A 22,201-nucleotide genomic window follows, 5' to 3' on the forward strand; every position below is an offset into this window, starting at 1 on the left:
CTAATTTTCTTATAACCCGCATATTTTTATAAACTTAGCCGCCATTCATTTCGAAAGTATTTTGCAAAGTTCATTTAGTGTTGACTGAACACATAAACAAGCTCTGTTATACAACGTTACTTCGTATGATAGCCTTTGCCAGAATAGGTTTAGTCAATCGGCAGTATAAGCTTGTACAACAACCGACTGAAATTTAAAGAGTCTCTTACCCTTTTCCTACTTATCTGCTACATGCAACGAAAGCTGTGCGTTGCCAGTAAGACGGTAGTAATTAGGTTCACCGTACATCCTAAAGTTATAGCAGTGAATAACTCTGATGTTGAATTGCTTGCTTTGAGAACTATGTGAAGTGGTTCAGCGTATAGATAGGCGATGATAGCCTTATTGGAAAGAATGACAAAACATTATTTATAACTAAAGAATACTATTTCATCCATTGGTACCGTAGGGAGTGAGCGAGCAGTAGCCGCAGCCGCAAAACGTTTGGTGGATGGTGAACTTATATTCCACAAACCCTTTATTGTTGACATTTTACTTTGTAATGTATTCTGGTTCGTTTAACAGGTAACATATAGCATATGATGCTACAAGGGTAATATTCGGCTCCAAATTTGATCGAGATACTTGAATTATGAAGTTAAATTATAGTTGAAAAAACTATCATTACTTTTTGCAAGGAAGTCTAATATAATCATTAATATACAAAGAAAATTGTGGAAGAGAAACCTACAGACTTGAAAAAGGTATATTCTCCTATAGCAAAGTAAGAAGACCGCGTCAAACAACATAAATTTAAATGTGTGGAACTGGTACCTGCTTTATCTGCAATCCACTTTCAATTAGATAAAACGTTGTGATAGATGTAGGGCATTTTATTGTAGACCGTAATAACTGATATTAAGTTACTGCGGAAAGTAGAATGCTGTACAGTGAGAGATAAAATAATGAATTCTTATGAAGTAGAGAATTAAATATATTTCGCTTGAATGATAGAAAATGCATGGGATAACATAATGGAAGACGCATATTGATGGAATCAGTGTAGAAAGAATTGTCAGACTTGTAACAAACTATAGACCTAAAGGAAAGAGAGATACAGGAAGGGCAAGTAATATGTGGCTTTTGTGAGGATGGAACGGGAAATAAGCCTACTCCTTGAAACGTAGAAGAAGAGGCAAGACAGATAAGACTTCAATAATGATATGACCGTAGAATTAGACGAACTTGGCGATTGTTGAAGTGAAATTCACTTAAATGAATTTGAACCTCCACAACGTCCAGTGCAAAAAGTTGTCGTTTCCGCCACTGTTGCAGATGCCCAACGTGAATAAGGTTAGGTGGATGTTTAGGAAAATTATGAAGATATGTTTTATTGTACATTCCATATTGTATAACTAGGAATATTTTACTGCATGTGAAATTCCTGATTAGATAACAGGCTTTACATAACGGATCAGCATAAGAATTGTAAGAACACGTCAGAGTTACACACAGACGAATTGTATACAGAAACGTATATATTGTCTGACACTCGATGAAGTCGACTTCTGCGCATGATATACCTATGTACACTTTATGGAGGAGTGATATTTTCGAACGAGTGCCTCCATTGAGTTGCCATCCGTTGAGATGCTTTGCCAATGCAGTGGGGGTCCTGAAGGTGTTAGCCTATTGCAGTACAAACTTTGTTCTTCCTAGGCAGCAATTCTATGCCTCTGGGTGTGGTGACTATTTAAAATCTATTGCGTCGATAATGAAGAGTTGATTGCGGGTCAGAGTTCCTTGCAGACTCTCACGTAGAAGCTCATTGTAGGTTTGTAGCATGTTCGTTCGGGCGCCATCCCTACTGTCCAGGAGTGGAGGGGTGGCTGCAGGTACTGTGCGCATGCGCAACTAGACGCAGCTCTCTTGCTGGCCGACCATCAGGGGCGTCCTGACGGTCACCACCTCGCGCGACTCTTGCGGTTGTTGTTGCTGCTGCTGCTGCTGCTGCTGCAGCACCTCCAGCTGCTGCGGCGACGCTGCCCTCAGCGCGCATGCGCTTCCCGCCTCTGACGTCACGGTCGCCACGGAAGTCGCCGCCGGTGGAGGCGCGTGCGCGATCTGTGCGTACACGACGGGCTCGTGGCGGTAGTAGCGGCGCATCGGCGGGCAAGCCTGAAGCGGCGGAAGGCGCAGCTCGGCGTACGTCACTTCCGGCCGGACGCCCGCCTGCTGCAGGCGCGTCGCCGGCGGCCTCCGCAGCGTCGCCTGTCCAAAGACGGCGTCCACTTTATATTACATGCTCTTCATAGAACAGAAATCGTCACATACAGGGGAAGTTTGGACACATTTTAGTACAAACAATATTTTTTAAAATTAGGAATAATGTGTTAGTGAAAACGGTGTTCTTCTCATGTATTTTTCTTTAAGGATTATAAAAATGACTTTTTTTCTAATAATATGAATATTTAGACGGGGTGTTACAAAAAGATACGGCCAAACTTTCAGGAAACATTCCTCACACACAAATAAAGAAAAGATGTTATGTGGCCATGTGTCCGGAAACGATTAATTTCCACGTTAGAGCGCATTTTAATTTCGTCAGTATGTATTGTACTTCCTCGATTCACCGCCAGTTGGCCCAATTGAAGGAAGGTAATGTTGACTTCGGTACTTGAGTTGAGATGCGACTCATTGCTCTACAGTACTAGCATCAAGCACATCAGTACGTAGCATCAACAGGTTAGTGTTCATCACGAACGTGGTTTTGCAGTCAGTGCAATGTTACAAATGCGGAGTTGGCAGATGCCCATTTTATGTATGGATCAGCACGGGGCAATAGCCGTGGCGCGGTACGTTTGTATCGAGACAGATTTCCAGCACGAAGGTGTCCCGACAGGAAGACGTTCGAAGCAATTGATCGGCGTCTTAGGGAGCACGGAACATTCCAGCCTATGACTCGCGACTGGGGAAGACCTAGAACGACGAGGACACCTGCAATGCACGAGGCAATTCTTCGTGCAGTTGACGATAAGTCTAATGTCAGCGTCAGTGAAGTTGCTGCTGTACAAGGTAACGTTGACCACGTCACTGTATGGAGAGTGCTACGGGAGAACCAGTTGCGACGGAGGGTGGATGCATGTATCCTCGCTAACGGAGGACATTTTGAACATTTTCTGTAACAAAGTGTTTGAAGTCACGCTGGTACTTTCTGTTGCTGTGTGTTTCTATTCCATGATTAAAGTGAATGAAGAGAAGTAATAAAATGACTCTAACGTGGAAAGTAAGCGTTTCCGGACACATGTCCACATAACACATTTTCTTTCTTTGTGTGTGAGGAATGTTTCCTGAAAGTTTTGCCGTACCTTTTTGTAACACCCTGTATATGTGTTGAGAGAGAGAGAGAGAAAGAGAGAGAGAGAGAGAGAGAGAGAGAGAGAGCGAGAGAGATTGATTTTTGATTGAGATTTTTACATTAAGTCGCAACTGATAACTGAATTGTGGTTCCTGTCTTCTTGAATGATCAGCTTCTGCACCAGTTGTTGACGTATTGCAATTTGGAGGAAGTTATTGTACTTCAAGGTTTAAATTACGACTCTGTTAGTTACTTGGCCGTATTGCAGATAGCTTTGAGCCCACGTTTTCGTAGCTTTTCATACCTAAGGGACCACTGTTGTAAGTAAATAAGATCAAACAACAATCTGCTTTTCGTGAGGAAAGGAGATTGTTTAACACACAGACTTCTTTTAAACTAACGTTCTGCTACATCAAAATTGGTCAGTGGAGTTCAGCTCCATACTATTGTACAAGAACATAATCCAATTACTGTAAGTAAGAATTTATGAGAGGTTGTTACTAATTGAATGAAAACTGTAGAGAAAGCATTTCTTTTCCTGTATTTTAGTGAACTTTGTACACTTGCAATTTTATCAATTGATAGACGGCAACGACAATAAAGTTCACCTCCTTTTCCAAAAACAATATATTTCCATTCTTCACTTCCAGAAAATTTGTATACAGAAATGTTTGGCAACTCTTACCTATACTTTACTTGGTTTTATCACTAAAATATCAAGTTCCATTAAATGTAACAATACGCTCTGAGCGACGGCCTAGCAACACGTCCACTTTCCACAAGATCCAGATTAACAGTTCTCCTTTTTTTTAATAAATCAATTGCCTTTTTTTTTTTTTTTTTTTTTTTTTTTTTAGAGTCCATACTCAAAGATTCACAACTACTATCGTTGCGAGGATTCCGCGCTAAAGAGCTTTTGCTGTCCAGTTGGCGCTTCGCTTCACTTCATGTACTTTTTGAATCAAATTTACGTTTACGGTATTGACACACATTACTGAGCTTCTCAGAATAAAATCAGACACAAATTAGTTAAAAAAACGGGCACTGAGGCTCACATAACATTACAGGATCCTTAACTGTTATTTATAGCACACAGCCGAACAGTTCCAGTCATTCCACCGGGAAGGAGGTACACGCTCGTGTTGTCTGTAGTTCATCGATGCCTAGACAGTCAATACCACGTTGTTACTCTGTGGCAGGAAGGGCCCTCAACAAGGGCAGTGTCCAGGAGTCTTGGAGTGAACCACAGCGATGTTGTACGGACATGGAGGAAATACAGAGAGACAGGAACTGTCGATGACATGCCTCGCTCAGGCCGCCAACGGCAGTTACTGCAGTGGATGACAGCTACCTACGGATTATGGCTCGGAGGACCCTGACAGCAACGTCACTATGTTGAATAATGCTTTTCGTGCAGCCACAGAACGTCGTGTTACGACTCAAATTGTGCGCAATAGGCTGCATGATGTGCAACTTCACTATCGACATACATGGCAGGGTCCATCTTTGGAACCACGAGACCATGCAGCGCGGTACAGATCGGCCCAACAACATGCCGAATGGACCGCTAAGGATTGGCATCACGTTTTCTTCACCGATGAGTGTCGCATATGCGATCAACCATACAATCGTCGGAGACCTGTTTGGAGACAATTCGGTCAGGCTGAGCGCCTTAGACACACTGTCCAGTGAGTGCAACAAGGTGAAGATTTCTTCTGTTTTGGGGTGGCATTATGTGGGGCCGACGTACGCCGCTGGTGGTCATGGAAGGCGCCGTAACGGCTGTACGATACGTGAATGCCATCCTCCGACTGATGGTGCACCCACTTCGGCAGCATATTGGCGAGGTATTCGTCTTTATGGACGACAATTCGCGCCCCCATCGTCCACAACTTGTGAATGACTTCCTTCAGGGTAAAGACATCGCTCGACTAGGGTAGCCAGCATGTTCTCCAGACTTGAACCCTACGAAAATGCCTGTGATAGACTGAAAAGAGCTGTTTATCGACGACATGACACAACCAGCCATTCTGAGGGATTGACGCCGAATCTCTCTTGAGGAGTGGGAAAATCACAAAAGTGCCTTGATGAACTTGTGGATAGCATCCCACGACGGATACAGGCATGCATCAGTGCAAGAGGACGTGCTACTGGGTATTAGTGTACCAGTGTGTACAGCAATCTGGACCACCACCTCTGAATGTTCGCTGTATGGTGGTACAACATGCAATGTGTCGTTTTCATGAGCAATAAGAAGGGTGGAAATGAAGTTTATGTTGACCTCTACTCCAGTTTTCTGTGCAGGCTCTGGGACTCTCGGAACCGAAGTGATGTAAAACTTTTTCTTACGTGTGTTTGTAAATTATTAGAATTGTGATTTTGTGTGACAGATAGCACGGTCCGTACAGGTCGTTAGTATTGCTCATCTTTTTGTGTTGTTAGCGGGCCTGGTAGGGCACATCAGGTGCCCTAGAAAAACCATCAGTATGTATGTGTGTGACATCAATGACCAATCGGAGCAAAATAGGCTAGTAAACATGGGCTCTAAAGTGGATAGCTTCAGTGTTATGAACCATTTTCTTCCATACCGTGAAACAAATCTCTTCCATTACCAGCTATTTGCTTTCCGCATTTTCAAGAGTGATAGTATGGACCAAAAAAGACGAAATGTCCAATATACACTGCTGGCCACCGTAAATGCAACACCAAGAAAGACAAGAGGTAGCACAACAAAATTTATTTTGTAGATAACATGTTGACCAAGTATCAAATGATTACGTTTACAGACGTCTGGAACAGGAAAGGGAGGTAATGACAGTGGCACGTAAGGTGCCCTCCGCCACACACCGTTGGGTGGCTTGCGGAGTATGAATGTAGACGTAGACATGTGGTTCCTGCCAGAATCAGTAGCCAGAGTAGCCGCCATTGTTGGAGATCACCGCTGCCACACGTCTCGGCATTGAGTCAAAGAGACGTTGGATGTGTTCCTGGGGTACAGCAGCCCAAGCAGCTTCCACACGTTGCCAAAGATCATCTGGTGTGGCAGCTGGGGATGTAATCTGGGTCACTCGTTGAGCAGCCATGGACCACATGTTTTCTATCGGCGAAAGATCCGGAGAGCGAGCCGGCCAGGGAAGCAATTCAATCTGGTTATTGACGAAGAACCTTTGGACAATGCGTGCCACGTGTGGTCGCGCATTATCCTGTTGAAATATGCCTGTGGCCGAGCCCTGAAGGTAAGGAAGGACAACTGGCTGCAGCACCTCGGATATGTAGCGCCGGCTATTTAAAGTACTGGCAATGCGTACTAGAGGCGTGCGAGAGTAATATCCAATACCGCCCCATACCATAATACCCGGTGCAAGACCAGTGTGGCGGTGCATAATGCAGCTGTCCAGCATCCTCTCTCCACGGTGTCTCCACACTCGAATCCGACCATCGTGGTGCTGCAGACAGAAGCGTGCCTCGTCAGTAAAGACAACGTCATTCCATTCTGCCGTCCACATCCGTCTGTCATCACACCATTGGCGACGGAGGCGCTTGTGGTTCTGCGTCAATGGTAGACGAAGCAATGGACGTCTTGCGGACAGACCACTCTGCTGTAAACGGCGTCAAATGGTACGCGCAGACACTGGATGATGCGTTACAGACGCAATGTGACGCGTCACTGCCATGTGCACAATTTGCCTATCAGCACGTGCAGTGGTGCACCGAGGTGAATGCGATCGACCACGTCGGTCCGTCGTACCCTCCTGCATCCAACGGTCACATACCCGCATTACAGTTGTTTGGTTTCGTCCAACACGACTAGCGATTTCTCTGTACGATAATCCACAATCTCGGTAAGCCACTATCTTTCCTCTGTCGGATACTTGATGAAAAGATGTTCGCTGTTGTCTACGAGGCATAACTGATCGTCTTGTGAAACAACCACAAGGTAAACACACGTGCCGAACGTACACTCGTCGAAATCGCCAAACCTTAAATGGCGCTATGAGGTGGCGCCACAGGTGCGCGTGAGGTGCGTCTGCGTTGAAATTCTAATCAGTTGCATATCTCATCGCTGCAAACTCATGGTGTAAATTTCACTTGATTCGGATGCTTCCTTCAGGGTGTTGCATTTACGGTGGCCAGCAGTGTACATGGGCTCTAAAGTGCATACCTAAAGAGCTATGAGCATTTGTTCATCTTGGCTGCTGTAAAGCACATCGTTCAACTGAGCAAGTGCTCATATCTCTTAAGGTATGCATTTTACAGCTAATTTTACCATACGATTTTATATTGTTTTGGGTCATACTACCTTCTCCCAAAATGTTGAAAGCAAAGCACTTGCATCAGAGGAGATTTCTTTCACACTGTCGAACAATCGGTCCTGTCATATCCCGGAATATTGACACCCTGTGCTATGGATGTGAACAGCGTCAGTTGGTTGGGTGATCACTGCAAAAGACACGGAGATGCCACGTACTTATGGGATGGTGGTGTCATCACCTGCAAAGTTTCTCCATTTGGCAACATCCAGGACCGTGACACGATGTTGGAGTGCATTGGAACATTGTGGCAGGCACATTCGTTGTCAAGGTTCCGGTTGATCACGTCTGACCATCGCAGTGGAGGATAGGATATTATGAACCAAGCATATTGTAATCTCCGAGAACATGTAATGGACGGCGTCCAGCAGTCGGTATTATCCTGTAGACAAGCAGCAGGCGGACCATGGAGTTACCGTCCCATGTGTAGGCTGCAGTCGACACCGCAACCCAAACGGCTGCGTCACGAAAGGGGCCACGAGCGGGAAGCATGGATTGCTGACGAATAGCGCCGCACTGCGTTCAGCGATCTCGGTTAAGCCTTTACCTGGATGACCATCGTCGAGTACAGTGGCGATCTTGGGTGAGGTCCCCACACTTCCATTGATTTAGAGAGACTCAGTGATGTTATTCACGGTGTGGGGAGACCTCGAACATGATTATGAGTCGTGTTTGGTATTTCTTCAGAGAAATATTTACCAAGTCACTTCCTTTTAGTTTCAAATAACCAGTATCGGTCCAGTATCGCATGTTCACATGTGTCAGACGAAAATTAAACTACTTTGGTTCTGACATTTTCATTGTCGCACGATATTTCAGCGGCGTTACTCGTTGTCTTCTTCAGGTGGTACCCGAGAATGGTCATTGGGCTTTTTTCTTTTCCTCATTCCATTACTTCCTTTTAAGGAGGAATGTAGGCTGTCTGTGTGCCTTGGGGATTAAACGCGCTTCAGCCATTGGGAGTCTGTTATTCTGTGTTGGCTCTATTTATCTATTTATTTTGCTAGGGGTATCGTAGGGCGGGGGACTTATATCTCCAATTGGGAATATATTTGCAGCAAATTTATGTGACAGCTCCGGTATTTACCTTACGGCCTGAGGAAAACCTGCAAACCCAGCCAAAGCTGCTAGTGTTGCAACCTTTTGCCTCTCATGGCCCTGCACTTAGGTACAGCTATGTTTTGTTTTTGCTTTATCAGCGCTACGGCGTTGTTCCTGCCGCCTCGCACTTCGGAGCGAGCCTATCTTTTGTAATAGCGATAGGGCTGGCGTTAGCGTGGTTCTCCTTGTTACAGACTCCCCCTATCGAGCTCTCTCTGAAATTCCAGCTGTTCAGCCTCTTTCTTTCGTCAGACCTCGAGCCAATTGGGTTGATACGTGTCGTCTCGATCCTGCGTCCTCAGGGCTGTCTTTTCTAGCTCCTCAGTGTTGACTAAATTCTCATGGCAGTGGCATGCCTCTTGGTGTTTCTGGTCTGTGGCGACACCGGTGGTTTTTATGGCACGGTTTGCCACCATTCTCTTCTTCTTGGTTGTGGTCTGCGCTTGCAACGAGCAGGATTCTGTTTGTGATGCCACATCAAAGCCCATATCGAAGCCCATTTGCATGGTCATCTGTCATGCATGCAACTCCACTCACAGAGTGAGACAGAAGGACTCCATTGGAGTGAGGCAGGCTGCTTCCATCTCCAAGTGAAACACCATCCGGAAGGGGGATACTGCTTCTTCCAGGGTGGCGTCGATGTCTGTTTGTGGTGCCTCTTGGCTCCATGGTGGTGCACTGCCTTTTGCCACTGTGACGACCTGGCCATCACAGCGGTCTTGGGCCATCTGCCACCGTCCGTCTGTCAGCAGCCGGTCACCCTCTTCCCCCCCCCCCTCACCCCCACCCACTTCCGCTGGCAGGTGGGGTGGGCGGCCGTGCTGGAGGTGGGGCTGCTGTTGGACCGCTGTTGTTCTGTGCCAGAGGTAAAGCAACGGTCTTGCTGCTTTTATGCCTCCTTCTGCATTTCTTCTTATGTTACTTCAACTCTCCGTACGTCGCCTTGTTGGTGCTGCTATGGCCAGAAAAGACTCTGCAACCACGTCAGCTGGCGACATACAGTGAGCGCACATCAGTTCTTCTTTCTTCTGCGGGCAGGCATGGCTAGTGTGCTTGCCAACGAATGTAACGCATACTGGCTAGTTGCAACAGTAGTTTGCCACATGGCCTTCCTGCTGACACTAGAAGCACTGTGGCTTACTGTCAAGTCTCGCTGGAATCGGTTCCATTTGCACATTGAAGTCCATGAGCTTATTTAGCTCATAGACTTGCTCTGATTCTTTCCTTCTCTGTTACCCTACAGCCGCCTCAACAGGTAGAACGAAGAGTGGCGGATTGTGTAGTTCGACTGCCACCTCTCTGAACGCAGCTCGCTGCAGCCCCCTGCAGACCATTTCTTCACTGTATAGCCATGGCAATTCTCGCAGAACTGCCTTGACTGCTTTTCGTCTCTTGGTTTGCGCTACTTCTTGCGCTGGGATTACGTGTTGGTCAGGGAGAGGCTTCAGAGCCTCAAAGTCAGCCCAGAGTAACGTCATTGTTAGCGCATTTGACGCTGATCTCCCACTTGGCTTCGTTTTCTAGCTTGCCAAGAAATTTTAGCCAATCCTATCCTTCGTATCAGATGAGGACTGCTGGTGTTGGAATTTTTCGGCCAGCCTTCTTCTTTGTGACTGTTTGCCCTGTGGCTGTTGGTCCTGCCGTCGTCTGCCCATCTTCTTCAGAGCTGGCAGATGTATTTTTCTTGCTCATTTCATTCCTTCTTCTTAAGGAGCAAGGCAGGCTGTTCAAGTGCCTTAGGGATTGAACACTATTCAGCCATGAGGTGTATGTAATTCTGTTTTGTCTCTATTTATTTTTTTTAGGTAAAAAGTGTGGAACTTATAACTCCGAACTGGGAATTTATTTGCCGGAAATTTAGGGGACAGCTCCGGTATTCACCTTATGGCCTGAGGAAAACCTGCAACACACGGTCAGAGCTGCTGGTGTTGGCACCATTTTGATTCTGATAATGCTTTGCTGTCGAGTGGCTGTTTTCTTTTTCACTTGTCAGTGCTGTGGCGTTGTTTTTGTAGCCTTGCGCTTTGGGGCATGCCTATCTTTGGTTAAGGCGGTAGGGTTTGTAATGGTGTCGTTCTTTTTGTTCTAGTCTTCTCCTATCGAGCTCTTCCTGAAATTCGGGTTGTTTGGCCTGTTTCTTTTGCTAGGCATCGAGCCAGTTAAGTTGATACACGTCGTCTCGATCTTGAGCCCTCGGGGCTGACTTGTCTAGCAACTCAGTGTTGACTATGTTATCTTGGCAGTTGACAAAGTCTCAAGTTTGTACCTCTTGGTCTTCTTGCTCTGCTGTGACACCGGTCGTTTGTACAGCATTGTTTGTCACCATTCTCTTCTTCTTTGTTGTGATCCATGCTTGCAATGGGCAGGCTTCTATTGGAAATGCTGCATCGATGCCCGTTTGCATGGTCATCTATGACGAACCCAATTCCTCTTGCAGTCAGTGACGGTGGAGCACCATCTGGACGCTTGATACCGTTTTTTCCACAGCAGCATCAATGTCCATAAGTGGCATATCTTAGCTGTATGTTGGTGCACTGCCTTCTGCCACTGCAACAACTGTGTCAGCATGGCAGTCTTGGGCTGTCTGCCAATGTCATGCCCCACACAGCTGACCAACCCCCATTCCACTGCCACTGGCAGGTGGTACAGGCTGTTGTGCTAAAGGTGGAGCTGCTGTTGTACTGCTGTTGTTCTGTGCTGGAGGTAAAGGAGCAGTTGTGCTGCCTTTACATCGCCTCCTGCATTTCTCTTATGTTGCTTCAGCTCTCCAGATATCAATGTCTTGATGCTGCCGTGGGCAGCAAAGGCTCTGCAGCGACGCTAGCTGGCGACATGTGGCCCACCACAGTGGGCGCACGTTGAGGGTTCTTTTTTCTTGGACAGGTATGGCTGGTGTGCTTGCCGGCCCATTTAATGCATACTGGCTGGTTGTGGCAGCACTTTGCCACATGGACATCTTGCTGACACTAGAAGCACTGGGGCTTACTGCCAAGTTCCACTGGAATCGGTTCCAATTGCACATTGAAGCCCATGACGTTATTCAGCTCACAGACTTGCTCTGCTTCCTCCCTTCCTTCCTTCTCTGTTGCTCCACGCCCTCATCGATGGCCAGAATGAAGAGTGGCAGCTTCCACCTATTCATCCGACTGTGTAGTTGGACTGCCACGTCTTTGAAGCCAGCTGGCTGTAGTCCTCTGCAGACCACCTCTTCACTGCACAGTCATTCCAATCGTTGTAGAAGTGCCTAGACTGCTGTTGGTCTTTTGGTTTGCACCCCTTCCGGCGTTGGGATCACATTTTGGCCGAGTAGAGGCATCAGAGCCTCATTGTCAACCCAGAGTTCCGTCTGGACCTCCTGAACCGCGTCATTGTTGGGGCATTTGACGCTGATCTCCCCCTTGGCTTCATATTCTAGCTTGCCAGGAAATTCCAGACAGTCTTCTCTTTGGTATCAGATAAAGCTTGGCGGCGTCACGGTTTTGGTTCAAATGGCTCTGAGCACTATGGGACTTAACTTCTGTGGTCATCAGTCCCCTAGAACTTAGAACTACTTAAACCTAACTAACCTAAAGACATCACACACATCCATGCCCGAGGCAGGATTCGAACCTGCGACCGGAGTGGTCACGCGGTTCCAGACTGAAGCGCCTAGAACCTCACAGCCACATCGGTCATGGTGTCTCTGCCTGCCTTTTTCTCTGTGACCACTTTCCCTATTGCTTACTGGTCCTACCGTAGTCTGCCCATCTTCTTCACAGCTTTCAGATATGTCGATCACCAGTCGGTGGCTGTCCATGATGACTGGTTCGTGTTCTGCCATTTTACACTTAGTCGACTTCTCAAGTGGAGCGGCTCCCACCCTGTGTGTTCTTCCATTGTTTCCTTTTCTGCCGACTGTGAGGCGCGGTTAATCACACAACAATTTGCTTTATTGCTGTGATTACATCAGCACAACTACAAGCTGCTATGCACACGCACATCACAGGGTAGCAAGTTCTCTGACACTGTGTCACTGATCTGCACGCCTCGGCTGCACAAGAGTAACTGTGACAGACGGCAGATTTATTTTTCCCTTTTTTCGCTCTTTTCATTCCTTTCTCTTAAGGAGGAAGGCAGGCTGTTCGAGTGCCTTTGGGGTTTAACACTATTCAGTCATGAGGTGACTGTTATTCTGTGTTGGCCCTGTTTATTTATTTATTTTGCAAGGGGAATGGGGGGGGGGGTACTTATATATCCAAATTAGGCATTTATTTGCTGGAAGTTTGGGGGACACCTCTGGTATTTACGTTACAGCCTAAGGAAAACCTGAAAACCCCAGCCAGAGCTGTAGGTGTTGACACCATTTTGCCTCTCATACTGCTTTACTCAGGATGTGTTATGTTGATTTGGCTTGATTTCTCAGCATTTAATCATTGTTCTTGCTGTCTTGCGCTTTGGGGCTGGCCTGTCCCCTATGGTAGCGATAGGGCTGGCATTCACGGCATCCTTCTTGCTCTTGTATCCTCCTTTAGAGCTCTTTCAGACTTCCGAGTTGTTCAACTTCTTCCCAACGCCAGATCTCGAGCCAGTGGCACTGATACGCGTCGTCTGGGTCCACCGCCCTCAGGGCTGTCTTGTCTAGCACCTCAGTGTTGACTAAGTTGTCGTGTCAGTTAACAAACTCCCGAGTTTGTACCTCTTGGTGTTCTTGGTTTGCTTCGACACTAGTCGTTTGTTTGGCACTGTTTGTCACCACTCTTCTTCTTTGTTGAGGTCTGCTCTTGCAGCCAGCAGGATCACAGATGTGAAGACCCATCGACGCCCGTTTTTAGCGGTCATCTGTGACGAACGTGACTCCACTAGCAGTCGAGGACGGAAGGACTCCCACAGCATGAGGTAGGCTGCTTCCATCTCAGTGTGGAGTCTGTGTGGAGCACCATCCGGCAGAGGCATACCGCTTCTTCCAGGGTGGCGTCAATGTCTGTTTGTGGTGCGTCTTGTCTGCAAGGTGGTGCGCCGCCCTCTGCCTCTGCGACAATTTGGTCAGTGTGGTGGTCTTGGGCTGTCAGCCATGATCCATCTGCACGCAGTCGGCCACCCCTGACACCCCACCCCCCCACCTCCCCGCCGTTGGCCGCTGGCGGGCGAGGCGGACAGGGCGGTCGGCAGCGCTGGTGGTGGGGCTGCGGTCAGACTGCTGTTGTCCTGCTAGGGATGTAAGGCAACGGTCTTGCTATCCCTATGCCTCCCTCTGCATTTCTTTTATGTTGCTTCAGCTCTCTGGACGTCGCCTGTTTGGTGTCGCTACGGCCAGCAAAGGCTCTGCAGGCACACCAGCTGGCGATGTGTGGCTCGCTGCAGTGGGTGCATATCAGGGGTTCTTCTTTCTTCTGCAAGTAGGCATGGCTGGTGTGCTTGCCAGCACCTTTGATGCATACTGGCTGGTTGTGTCAATACTTTGCCACATGTCACTCCTGTTGACACTTGAAGCACTATGGCTTAGTGTCAAGTCCCACTGGCAGTTGTTCCACTTACACATTGAAGCACTTGAGCTTATTCAGCTCACAGAAATGCTCCGCTTCCTTCCTTCACTATCGTTTCATGGCTGTAGCTATGGCCATAATGAAGAGAGGTGGCTTCCTCCTGTTCATCCGATTGTGCAGTCAGACAGCCGCCACTCCAAACACGGCTTGCCGCAGTCTTCTGTGGACTAAGTCGTCACGGTATAGCCATTGTAATCCTCGTAGATATGCCTTGACTGCTGTTGGTGTATTGGTTTGCGCCCGTTCAGGCGCTGGGATCACGTGTTGGCTGAAGATAGGCATCAGAGCCTCACAGTCGGCCCAGAGTTCCATCTGGACCTCTGTACAGCCTCATTGTTAGGGCATTTGTCACTGATCTCCCCCTTGGCTTCCTCTTATAGCTTGCCGAAAAATTCCAGCCAGTCTTCTCCTTAGTATCGGATGAAGACTGGTGGTGTCGAAGTTTTTCGGCCTGCGATCATCTCCGTGACTGCTTGCTCTGTGGTTGCTAGTCCTTCTGTCATCTGTCCATCTTTTACATGGCTGGCAGATGCGTCGATCACCAGACAGTGGCTGTCTGGGCTGCCTGGTTCGTCTTCTGTGGCATTATCCTCAGTCGACTTCACAGGCAGCGCAGCACCTGTCTCGTGTCTTCTCCTTAAGCTTCCCTTTCTGCGCATTTTGGGGTGCATAATCACATGAAAATTTGCTTTATTGTAGTGAGAACAGCAACACGACAACAATTTGCAAGGCGCGCGCATGCCACAGAGCAACAAATTCTCTGCCACAGCATCACTCGTGGAAGTATTTATGGCTGTAAGGTGCTGGGCGCTCCCTAGTTGGTCTGCATCACATCAGGTGATCGCTCTTTAGTCCGCGCCCACCAGAAGCATTCTACCACCGGAACAATTCGGATTTCGCCCAGAGCACTCCACGATGCAACAACTGAAACGTGTTGTTGAAGAAATTACTTATGCCTTCAACTATAGAGAACATTGCGGTGCAGAATTCCTAGATGTATCAAAGGTATTTGACAGCATTTGGCACTGTAGCCTCCTCTGAAAGCTATGACATATGGGTTTTCCAAGGGTCGGCGTCCAGCTGACGGCATCCGACTTGAGCGATAGGAGTTTTTCGTCCGTGTCGACGCATCAACATCAATGGACTGTCCGATTGCTGCAGGAGTACTCCAGGGTCCCGTGCTTGGCCCAATGTTGTACATCATCTTCACATCAGATCTACCGTGTGTAGAACAGCCCTTCTACGCCGATGTCACTGCCATCTATACAAGAAGAAGGTGGCCACAGGCGATACACTGAAGACTGCAGGAAGCCTGCACTGACCTGGAGACATGGTCGAAGAAGTGGAGAGTACGTTGCAATGCCTAGAAGAGCCAGGCTGTGATCTGTGATCTTTACACGCAGAAGACAGCCGCAAGTTCCGTGCATCCAGCTCAACTATGAAGATATCGAATGGCAAACACACTACTACCTATTTGAGAGTAATTATAGACAGGTCCGTGATCTGGGAGCCAGAAATTACTGCCGTCCGACATAAGGTCGACCAACGCCTGGGGCTCTTTACCCTCTCCAGACTGAAAGGTCCAGCCTCTCCATCTAAAATGGATTGCTGATATTTCGACAATTCACGCGACCCGTGATGGATTACGTGTGTGCTGCATGGGGCAACGCAGCAACGAAGCACATGCAGCGACTGCAATCACTGCAGAATAAGGCCCTTAGACTAATATTCCACGTTCCCAACCAATTTCCACCAAGAATGCTCCACTAGGCGGTCAAGGAACCGGAAGTCCTACGAAGGATTCAAGCAGCAGCACAGAATATTTGTAGGAAGGCAGAAGACTTGACGAATGAACTCATCAGGAACCTCAGAACTCCACCAGGCGATCGAGACCGCTACAAGCGGCCAGTAGGTTTGCTGGAAAGATGAATGCATGCACGGTTTAAAAGAAGAAATTTAATATGTATTGTATTAAATAAAAACACAAGAAATACCCAGTATGACATAACAGAAGTAGTAGTAAATGCCCTAGGGTAATAGACTACATTCCCCTTCAATAGAATAAATAAATTAAGATGATGCGGTCGGGCCCTCCAGGTGCGGCTGCCATGGTCCTCTGTTGTCGCTGGTGTTCCCACTGCCGTCCGCGCCCCGCTCGGCCGCTCTCTGGGGTCTTGGTTGTCATCTGTAGTGTCTGGTGCTCTGTATCCTGGCTGTTTCCTTGGTTTCCACTTCTGTTTCTTCCTGGGCGCTTCGTACTAGGTCCACGCCGCGTCGATTGTTCCGTCTCCGATCAGCTTCCGTCAGGCGCAGTTCCAGTGGTTCCCTCTGATCGTTGGCGTTCCGACCGACGTCTGTGCCCGAGTTGTACGTCCTCTAGAATCGTGGTCGTCATCTCGGTAGTGTCAGGACAAATTTGTAGTGTCTGATGCTCTGCCTCCTGGTTTTTACTTGGTCCTCACTCTTGTTTCTTTGGAGATCTCGATGTGTTTTGCGTTGAGTTTTCAGAAATTCAAGAGCTGGATCCCAGGCGTTGCTGAGCTGGTATCCAGTGTCACAGTTGATGAGATTCTCCTCTATTTTGATTTCGATGGGCTCTTTTATGACGCTGTCCCAGTATCTATGAGTCTGTGTGACAATCTTGGTGTCATAGCGGCCGAGACGGACTCGGGCGGCAGTAGGAACACCTGTGACCAGAAAGGACCATGGGAGCCACGTCTGGCGGGTGCGGACTGCGGAGAGAACACCCGATGCGGCGCGGACCGACTAGGGAGCTCCAGCACTTTACAGGCATAAATACTGGACTAGATCCGCCCAATGACCATTCTCGGGTAGCCTCTGAAGAAGACAGCGAGTTACGCCGTCGAAAAATCGTGCGAGAAAGACGCGAACATCTCGCAGAAGTCCAGTTTTTCTGAATGTCAACAGATCGCCTGGAAATCCTGAAGAACTACTTTGGTTCTGTTTCAAAGGTTTCCAAACCTGTTAAGAAATTATTTACCATACAACGTTAGGGTTACATACCATTTGTTACAGTTGCGGAGTAATTGATTGTCATAACTTAACAAATACCAACCTGCTGAGGCTCTATATGCCCTAAAAGGAGTCCTGCATCGGTGGAAGTTGAGCAAAACGTGTCTCTCTTCTTTCTATCTGGTGATGGCAGCTAGAGCTGCCATTGCGCCGGGCCAAACACAGCTCCACGCTGAAGTTTCCCCTGCCATGGCCAGTTCGATACTGTCACTATGCCGAGGGCGGCCGCAGCTGATGTTTGGTTGCGCGTACTATCCTAACCACAAGTAAGTCTAAAGCATGTCGTCACAGTTTTATAACATGCATTACGCCTTAAATCATTTCGTTCCTTAAACAGTTATTCTGGGGTGCTCATGCGGCAGGTGTAACTTTCAGTTCTTCCAGCACACACTTCTCAAGTATTTCAATGCCGTTAAATTACTCATCAGCTTTTGGTAATAATTATTATGTTATACTTAGGAACATGTTTTATGTATGAAATATTTGAGTCCTCCTGCTAATGGAGAGAATGAACTTTGCAGCGCTACTGGTGTTTCATCAATTAGGTTTCTTAAATATTTAAGTATAAAGCCTCAGAGGGTTGATATACGTTTAAATCTGACAGCGAAGTAATTGTTTCGTAGTGACAAGTTACTCCACAGCTGTAACAAATGGTATAGTACACAACCTCTGTATTGTAAATAATTTCCTAAAGTTTTCAAAGCTATATAAACATAAGACAGGACGATGTTAGGAAGGAAATTCGAGTGGAGAAGTTGACTGAGAAAACTGAAAAGAATAGATTAAAATGGTTTGGGCATGTGAAGAGGTGGTAGAGGGAAGAATACCAAGAAGAATTATGGAGTTCAAGATTGAGGGCAAGAGGCCAAAAGGAAGATCGAGAACAAGAATTATTTCTACATATACATCTACGTGGATATTCTGCAAATCACATTTAAGTGCCTGGCAGTGGGTTCATCGAACCACATTCACAATTCTCTATTATTCCACTCTCGTATAGCGCGCGGAACACCTATATCTTTCCGTACGTGCTCTGATTTCCCTTATTTCGTCGTGGTGATCGTTCCTCCTTATGTAGGTCGGTGTCAAAAAAATATTTTCGCATTCGGAGGAGAAAGTTGGTGAATGGAATTTCCTGATAAGATTCCGTCGCAACGAAAAACGCCTTTGCTTTAATGATTTCCAGCCGAAATCCTGTATCATTTCTGTGACACTCTCTCCCCTATTTCGCGATAATACAAAACGTGCTGCCCTTCTTTGAACTTTCTCGATATACTCCGTCAGTCCTATCTGGTAACTGTCCCACACCGAGCAGCAGTATTCTAAAAGATGACGGACAAGCGTAGTGTAGGCAGTCTCCTTAGTAGGTCTGTTACATTTATAAGTGTCATGCAATAAAGCGCAGCCTTTGGTTAGCCTTCCCCACAAATTTCCTATCGGCTCTTTCCTATTTAAGTTGTTCGTAATTGTAATACCTAGGTATTTAGTTGAATTTACGGCTTTTAAATTAAACTGATTTATCGTGTAGCCGAAGTTTAACGAGTTCATTTTAGCACTCATGTGGATGACCTCACACTTTTCGATATTTAGGGTCAACTGCCAATTTTCGACTCCATTCAGATATTTTTTCTAAATCGTTTTGCAATTTGTTTTGATCTTCTGATGACTATAGTAGTCGTTAAACGACAGCGTCATCTGCAAACAAACTAAGATGGCTGTTCAGATTATCTCCCAAATTGTTTATATAGATAAGGAAAAGCAAAGGGCCTATAACACGACCTTGGGTAACGCCAGAAATAACTTCGGTTTTACTCGATGACTTTCCGTCAATTACTACGAACTGACCTCTCTGACAGGATATCACAGATCCAGTCACATAACTGACGACGATATTCTATAAGCAGCCATTTTCACTATGAGCTGCTTGTGTGGTACAGTGTCAAGAGCCTTCTGGAAATCTAGAAATACGGAATCGATCTGAAATTCCTTATCAATGGCACTCAACACTTCATGCGAATAAAGAGCTTGTTATGTTTCACAAGAACGATGTTTTCATAACCCATGTTGACTGTGCGCCAATGGACCGTTTCTTCGAAGTAAATCATAATTTTTCGACCATGTATATTCCAAAATCCTGCTGCATATTGACGTTAACGATATGGGCCTGCCTTTCTTGAATATTGGTGTGACCTGTGCAACTTTCCAGTCTTTTGGTACGGACCTTTCGCCGAGTAAACGGTTATATATAATAGTAAAGTATGGAGCTAATGCATCAGCTTACTCCGAAAGGAACTAAATTGGTATACAGTATGGAGCAGAAGACTAGCTTTTATTAAGTGATTTAAGTTGCTTAACTACTCTGAGTACATTTACTTCTACGTTACTCATGTTGGCAGCTGTTCTCGATTTGAATTCTGGAATATTTACTTCGTCTTCTTTTGTGAAGGCAATTCGGAAGGCTGTGTTTAGAAACTCTGCTTTGGCAGCACTGTCTTCGATAGTGTCTCCATTGTTATCGCGCAGAGAAGACATTGACTGTTTATTGTCACTAACATACTTCACATAAGACCAGAATGTCTTTGGATTTTATGCTAGGTTTCGAGACAAAGTTTCGTTGTGGAACCTGTTATAGGCGCGCTACATTTCGAGCTTCTGTAAAGGATCGCCGATCTTGGGGATTTTGCGTCTGTTTAAATTTGGCATGTTGGTTTCGTTGTTCCTGCAACAGTGTTCTAACCCGTTTTGTGTACCAAGGAAGATCAGCTCCGCCTTTGTTAGTTTGTTTGGTGTAAATCTCTCAATTTCTGGCGATACTATTTCTTTGAAATTAAGGCGCATCTGGTCTACACTTATATTATTAATTCGGAATGAGTGGAGATTGCCTCTCATGAAGGCGTCAAGTGAATTTTTATCTGCTTTTTTGAATAGGTATATTTTTCGTTTATTTTTGGAGGATTTGGGGAATACAATATTCAATCTCGTTACGACAACCCTGTGTTCACTAATCCCTATATCGGTTTTGATGCTCGTTGTTAACTCAGGATTATTTGTTGTTATACGAAAAAGATGAGTTTAAGGAGGAGAAACCTGCTGTGGAACCAAATTGTGGAAGAAGAATGGTGGAAAGACCGAGTAAAGTGGCGAAGTACCATTGATACCCCTACCCAACCAGATGTTGGATAGAGGGGAAATGAGGATGATGATGGTAAACATAAGAGTTCAACAAAGCGTATTTAACTTTCGTGAAACAGGTTTGGAGATGAGTAGCTGGCCCGAAAATAAGAAGAGGTTATCTGCAGATTGATATTGGACAGTTTTGAGGGAATTATGACACCACAACGGTATCTCAGGGACATTATGCGTCCATATGTGTTACCACTCATGCGGCAGCATCGTGGTATTTTTCAACGGACAACGCTCGTCCACATGAGGCACGTGCTACTCCCGTGGCTAGTAACATCCCCAGATCTGTCCCGAATCGAACATGGGTATTTATCCACAAGCAGTCTCGCTCAAACGACCACCTTCAAGTCATGTACACAATTACACCAGGTTACGAAGGCTTCTTGGCGACAGATAGTAATTATTTATTAATTCAAAATAAATTCGCTGAATGCGAATATTTGACATCAGCTTTGTTAGCTGTAGATATACTTCCTACTGGGGACATTTGAATATTTGTACCAGATCGGGTCTCGAACTCAGATTTCTCATTTATCGTGAGCGGTCGCACTAACCACTTCGGCTATCCATTCACGGCACCCATACCGACCCAAACTCCCTTATGTCCCGGTCCTGCACAAATATTTATACGTCACTAATAGATAGTTCATCTGTGCCTAACACACCTCAGGGACAAGGTATTCTCATTCAGCAAATTTATTTATAATTAATTTTGGACGGCTGTCAGTAGTCATTATTGTCCCTTCATTCAGGCGTGCAAGTAAATAATTACGTACGTGACTCTAAGGAACTTTCCTTTAACCTAATGTAACGGTTTACGTGATTTCAAGGTGATCGCTGGTTTGTACATGTCCCATGAATACGGTCAGTCACCGAAATCGGTCATGCTAAATTAATTACTCATACAGGTCAGTGCTCTAAATTCCTTTCAGTATATAATACATGATAGAATCACCTAATAATAATGTATAGAAAGCTATCACATCATGGGATGAATATGTATGGTGCTGAGGACAAAAACTATATTAAAGTTAGTGAATGAGAAGCTGGAATACTGTAGATGATCTTATACTAAAACTGTTTCTTTGTTAAAGAGAAGAAATATTGTTTAACTTAAAAGGGAGGTCACGATAATGACAACAGATATTCCTTAGTCTCCTCTTCAATGTTCGTGATTTTGGATCAAATGCTAGCTAGTGCGATGAGTAATCATAAGATTTTGATTATCACGTCGATAAAGTAAAGCGACTTTTGTTTGTTAGCAGGTCCACGTCTCCCACCCTGATACACAGTGAATTATTCGCGACACGTCTGCATAGCACGCTATTGCAAACGAAATAATGCGTCGAAAAGCGTAGTGAGAATAATTAAAATAGATATTTGAATATCAATTAATACACAGTTACGGTCGGCTACCGTAAATACTTCATGTTTCAGAATTATAACACGTCTGTGGTAGTTTACTGGTAACTGTATCCGTTCTCACGTTCGTCATACACTATAAACAATCGTTTATGAACATTGTATAATCAAAAACTGCTCCTGTCAGACCACAGAAAATACGAATATGTTCGTGCTTATTTTAAAAGAATCTGCTGAAAAGTAGGGTACCATTTGCCTAATTCTGTCTTCCTCACCACCTTTAAAAATTTTCTCAAATATTTTGGCAACTCATATAAAAGAAAAGTATTGGTGAGTAATATACAGATATTTTA

General features: G+C 45.8%; 1 protein-coding gene across 1 annotated transcript in view; it reads right to left on the reverse strand.

Moving 5' to 3' along the window:
- Nucleotides 1-1,167: 1,167 nt before the first annotated feature.
- The window catches only part of LOC126260331 (synaptogenesis protein syg-2-like), a 437,845-nt gene continuing 416,811 nt past the window's right edge, over nucleotides 1,168-22,201 (reverse strand). Inside the window, exon 14 of the mRNA XM_049957655.1 lies at nucleotides 1,168-2,250. Coding sequence (XP_049813612.1) covers nucleotides 1,894-2,250 — 357 coding nt within the window. The 3' untranslated portion in view covers nucleotides 1,168-1,893. The remainder of the gene's footprint in view (nucleotides 2,251-22,201) is intronic.

Source organism: Schistocerca nitens, chromosome 5 (genome assembly GCF_023898315.1).
Source record: "Schistocerca nitens isolate TAMUIC-IGC-003100 chromosome 5, iqSchNite1.1, whole genome shotgun sequence".
NCBI lineage: Eukaryota > Metazoa > Arthropoda > Insecta > Orthoptera > Acrididae > Schistocerca > Schistocerca nitens.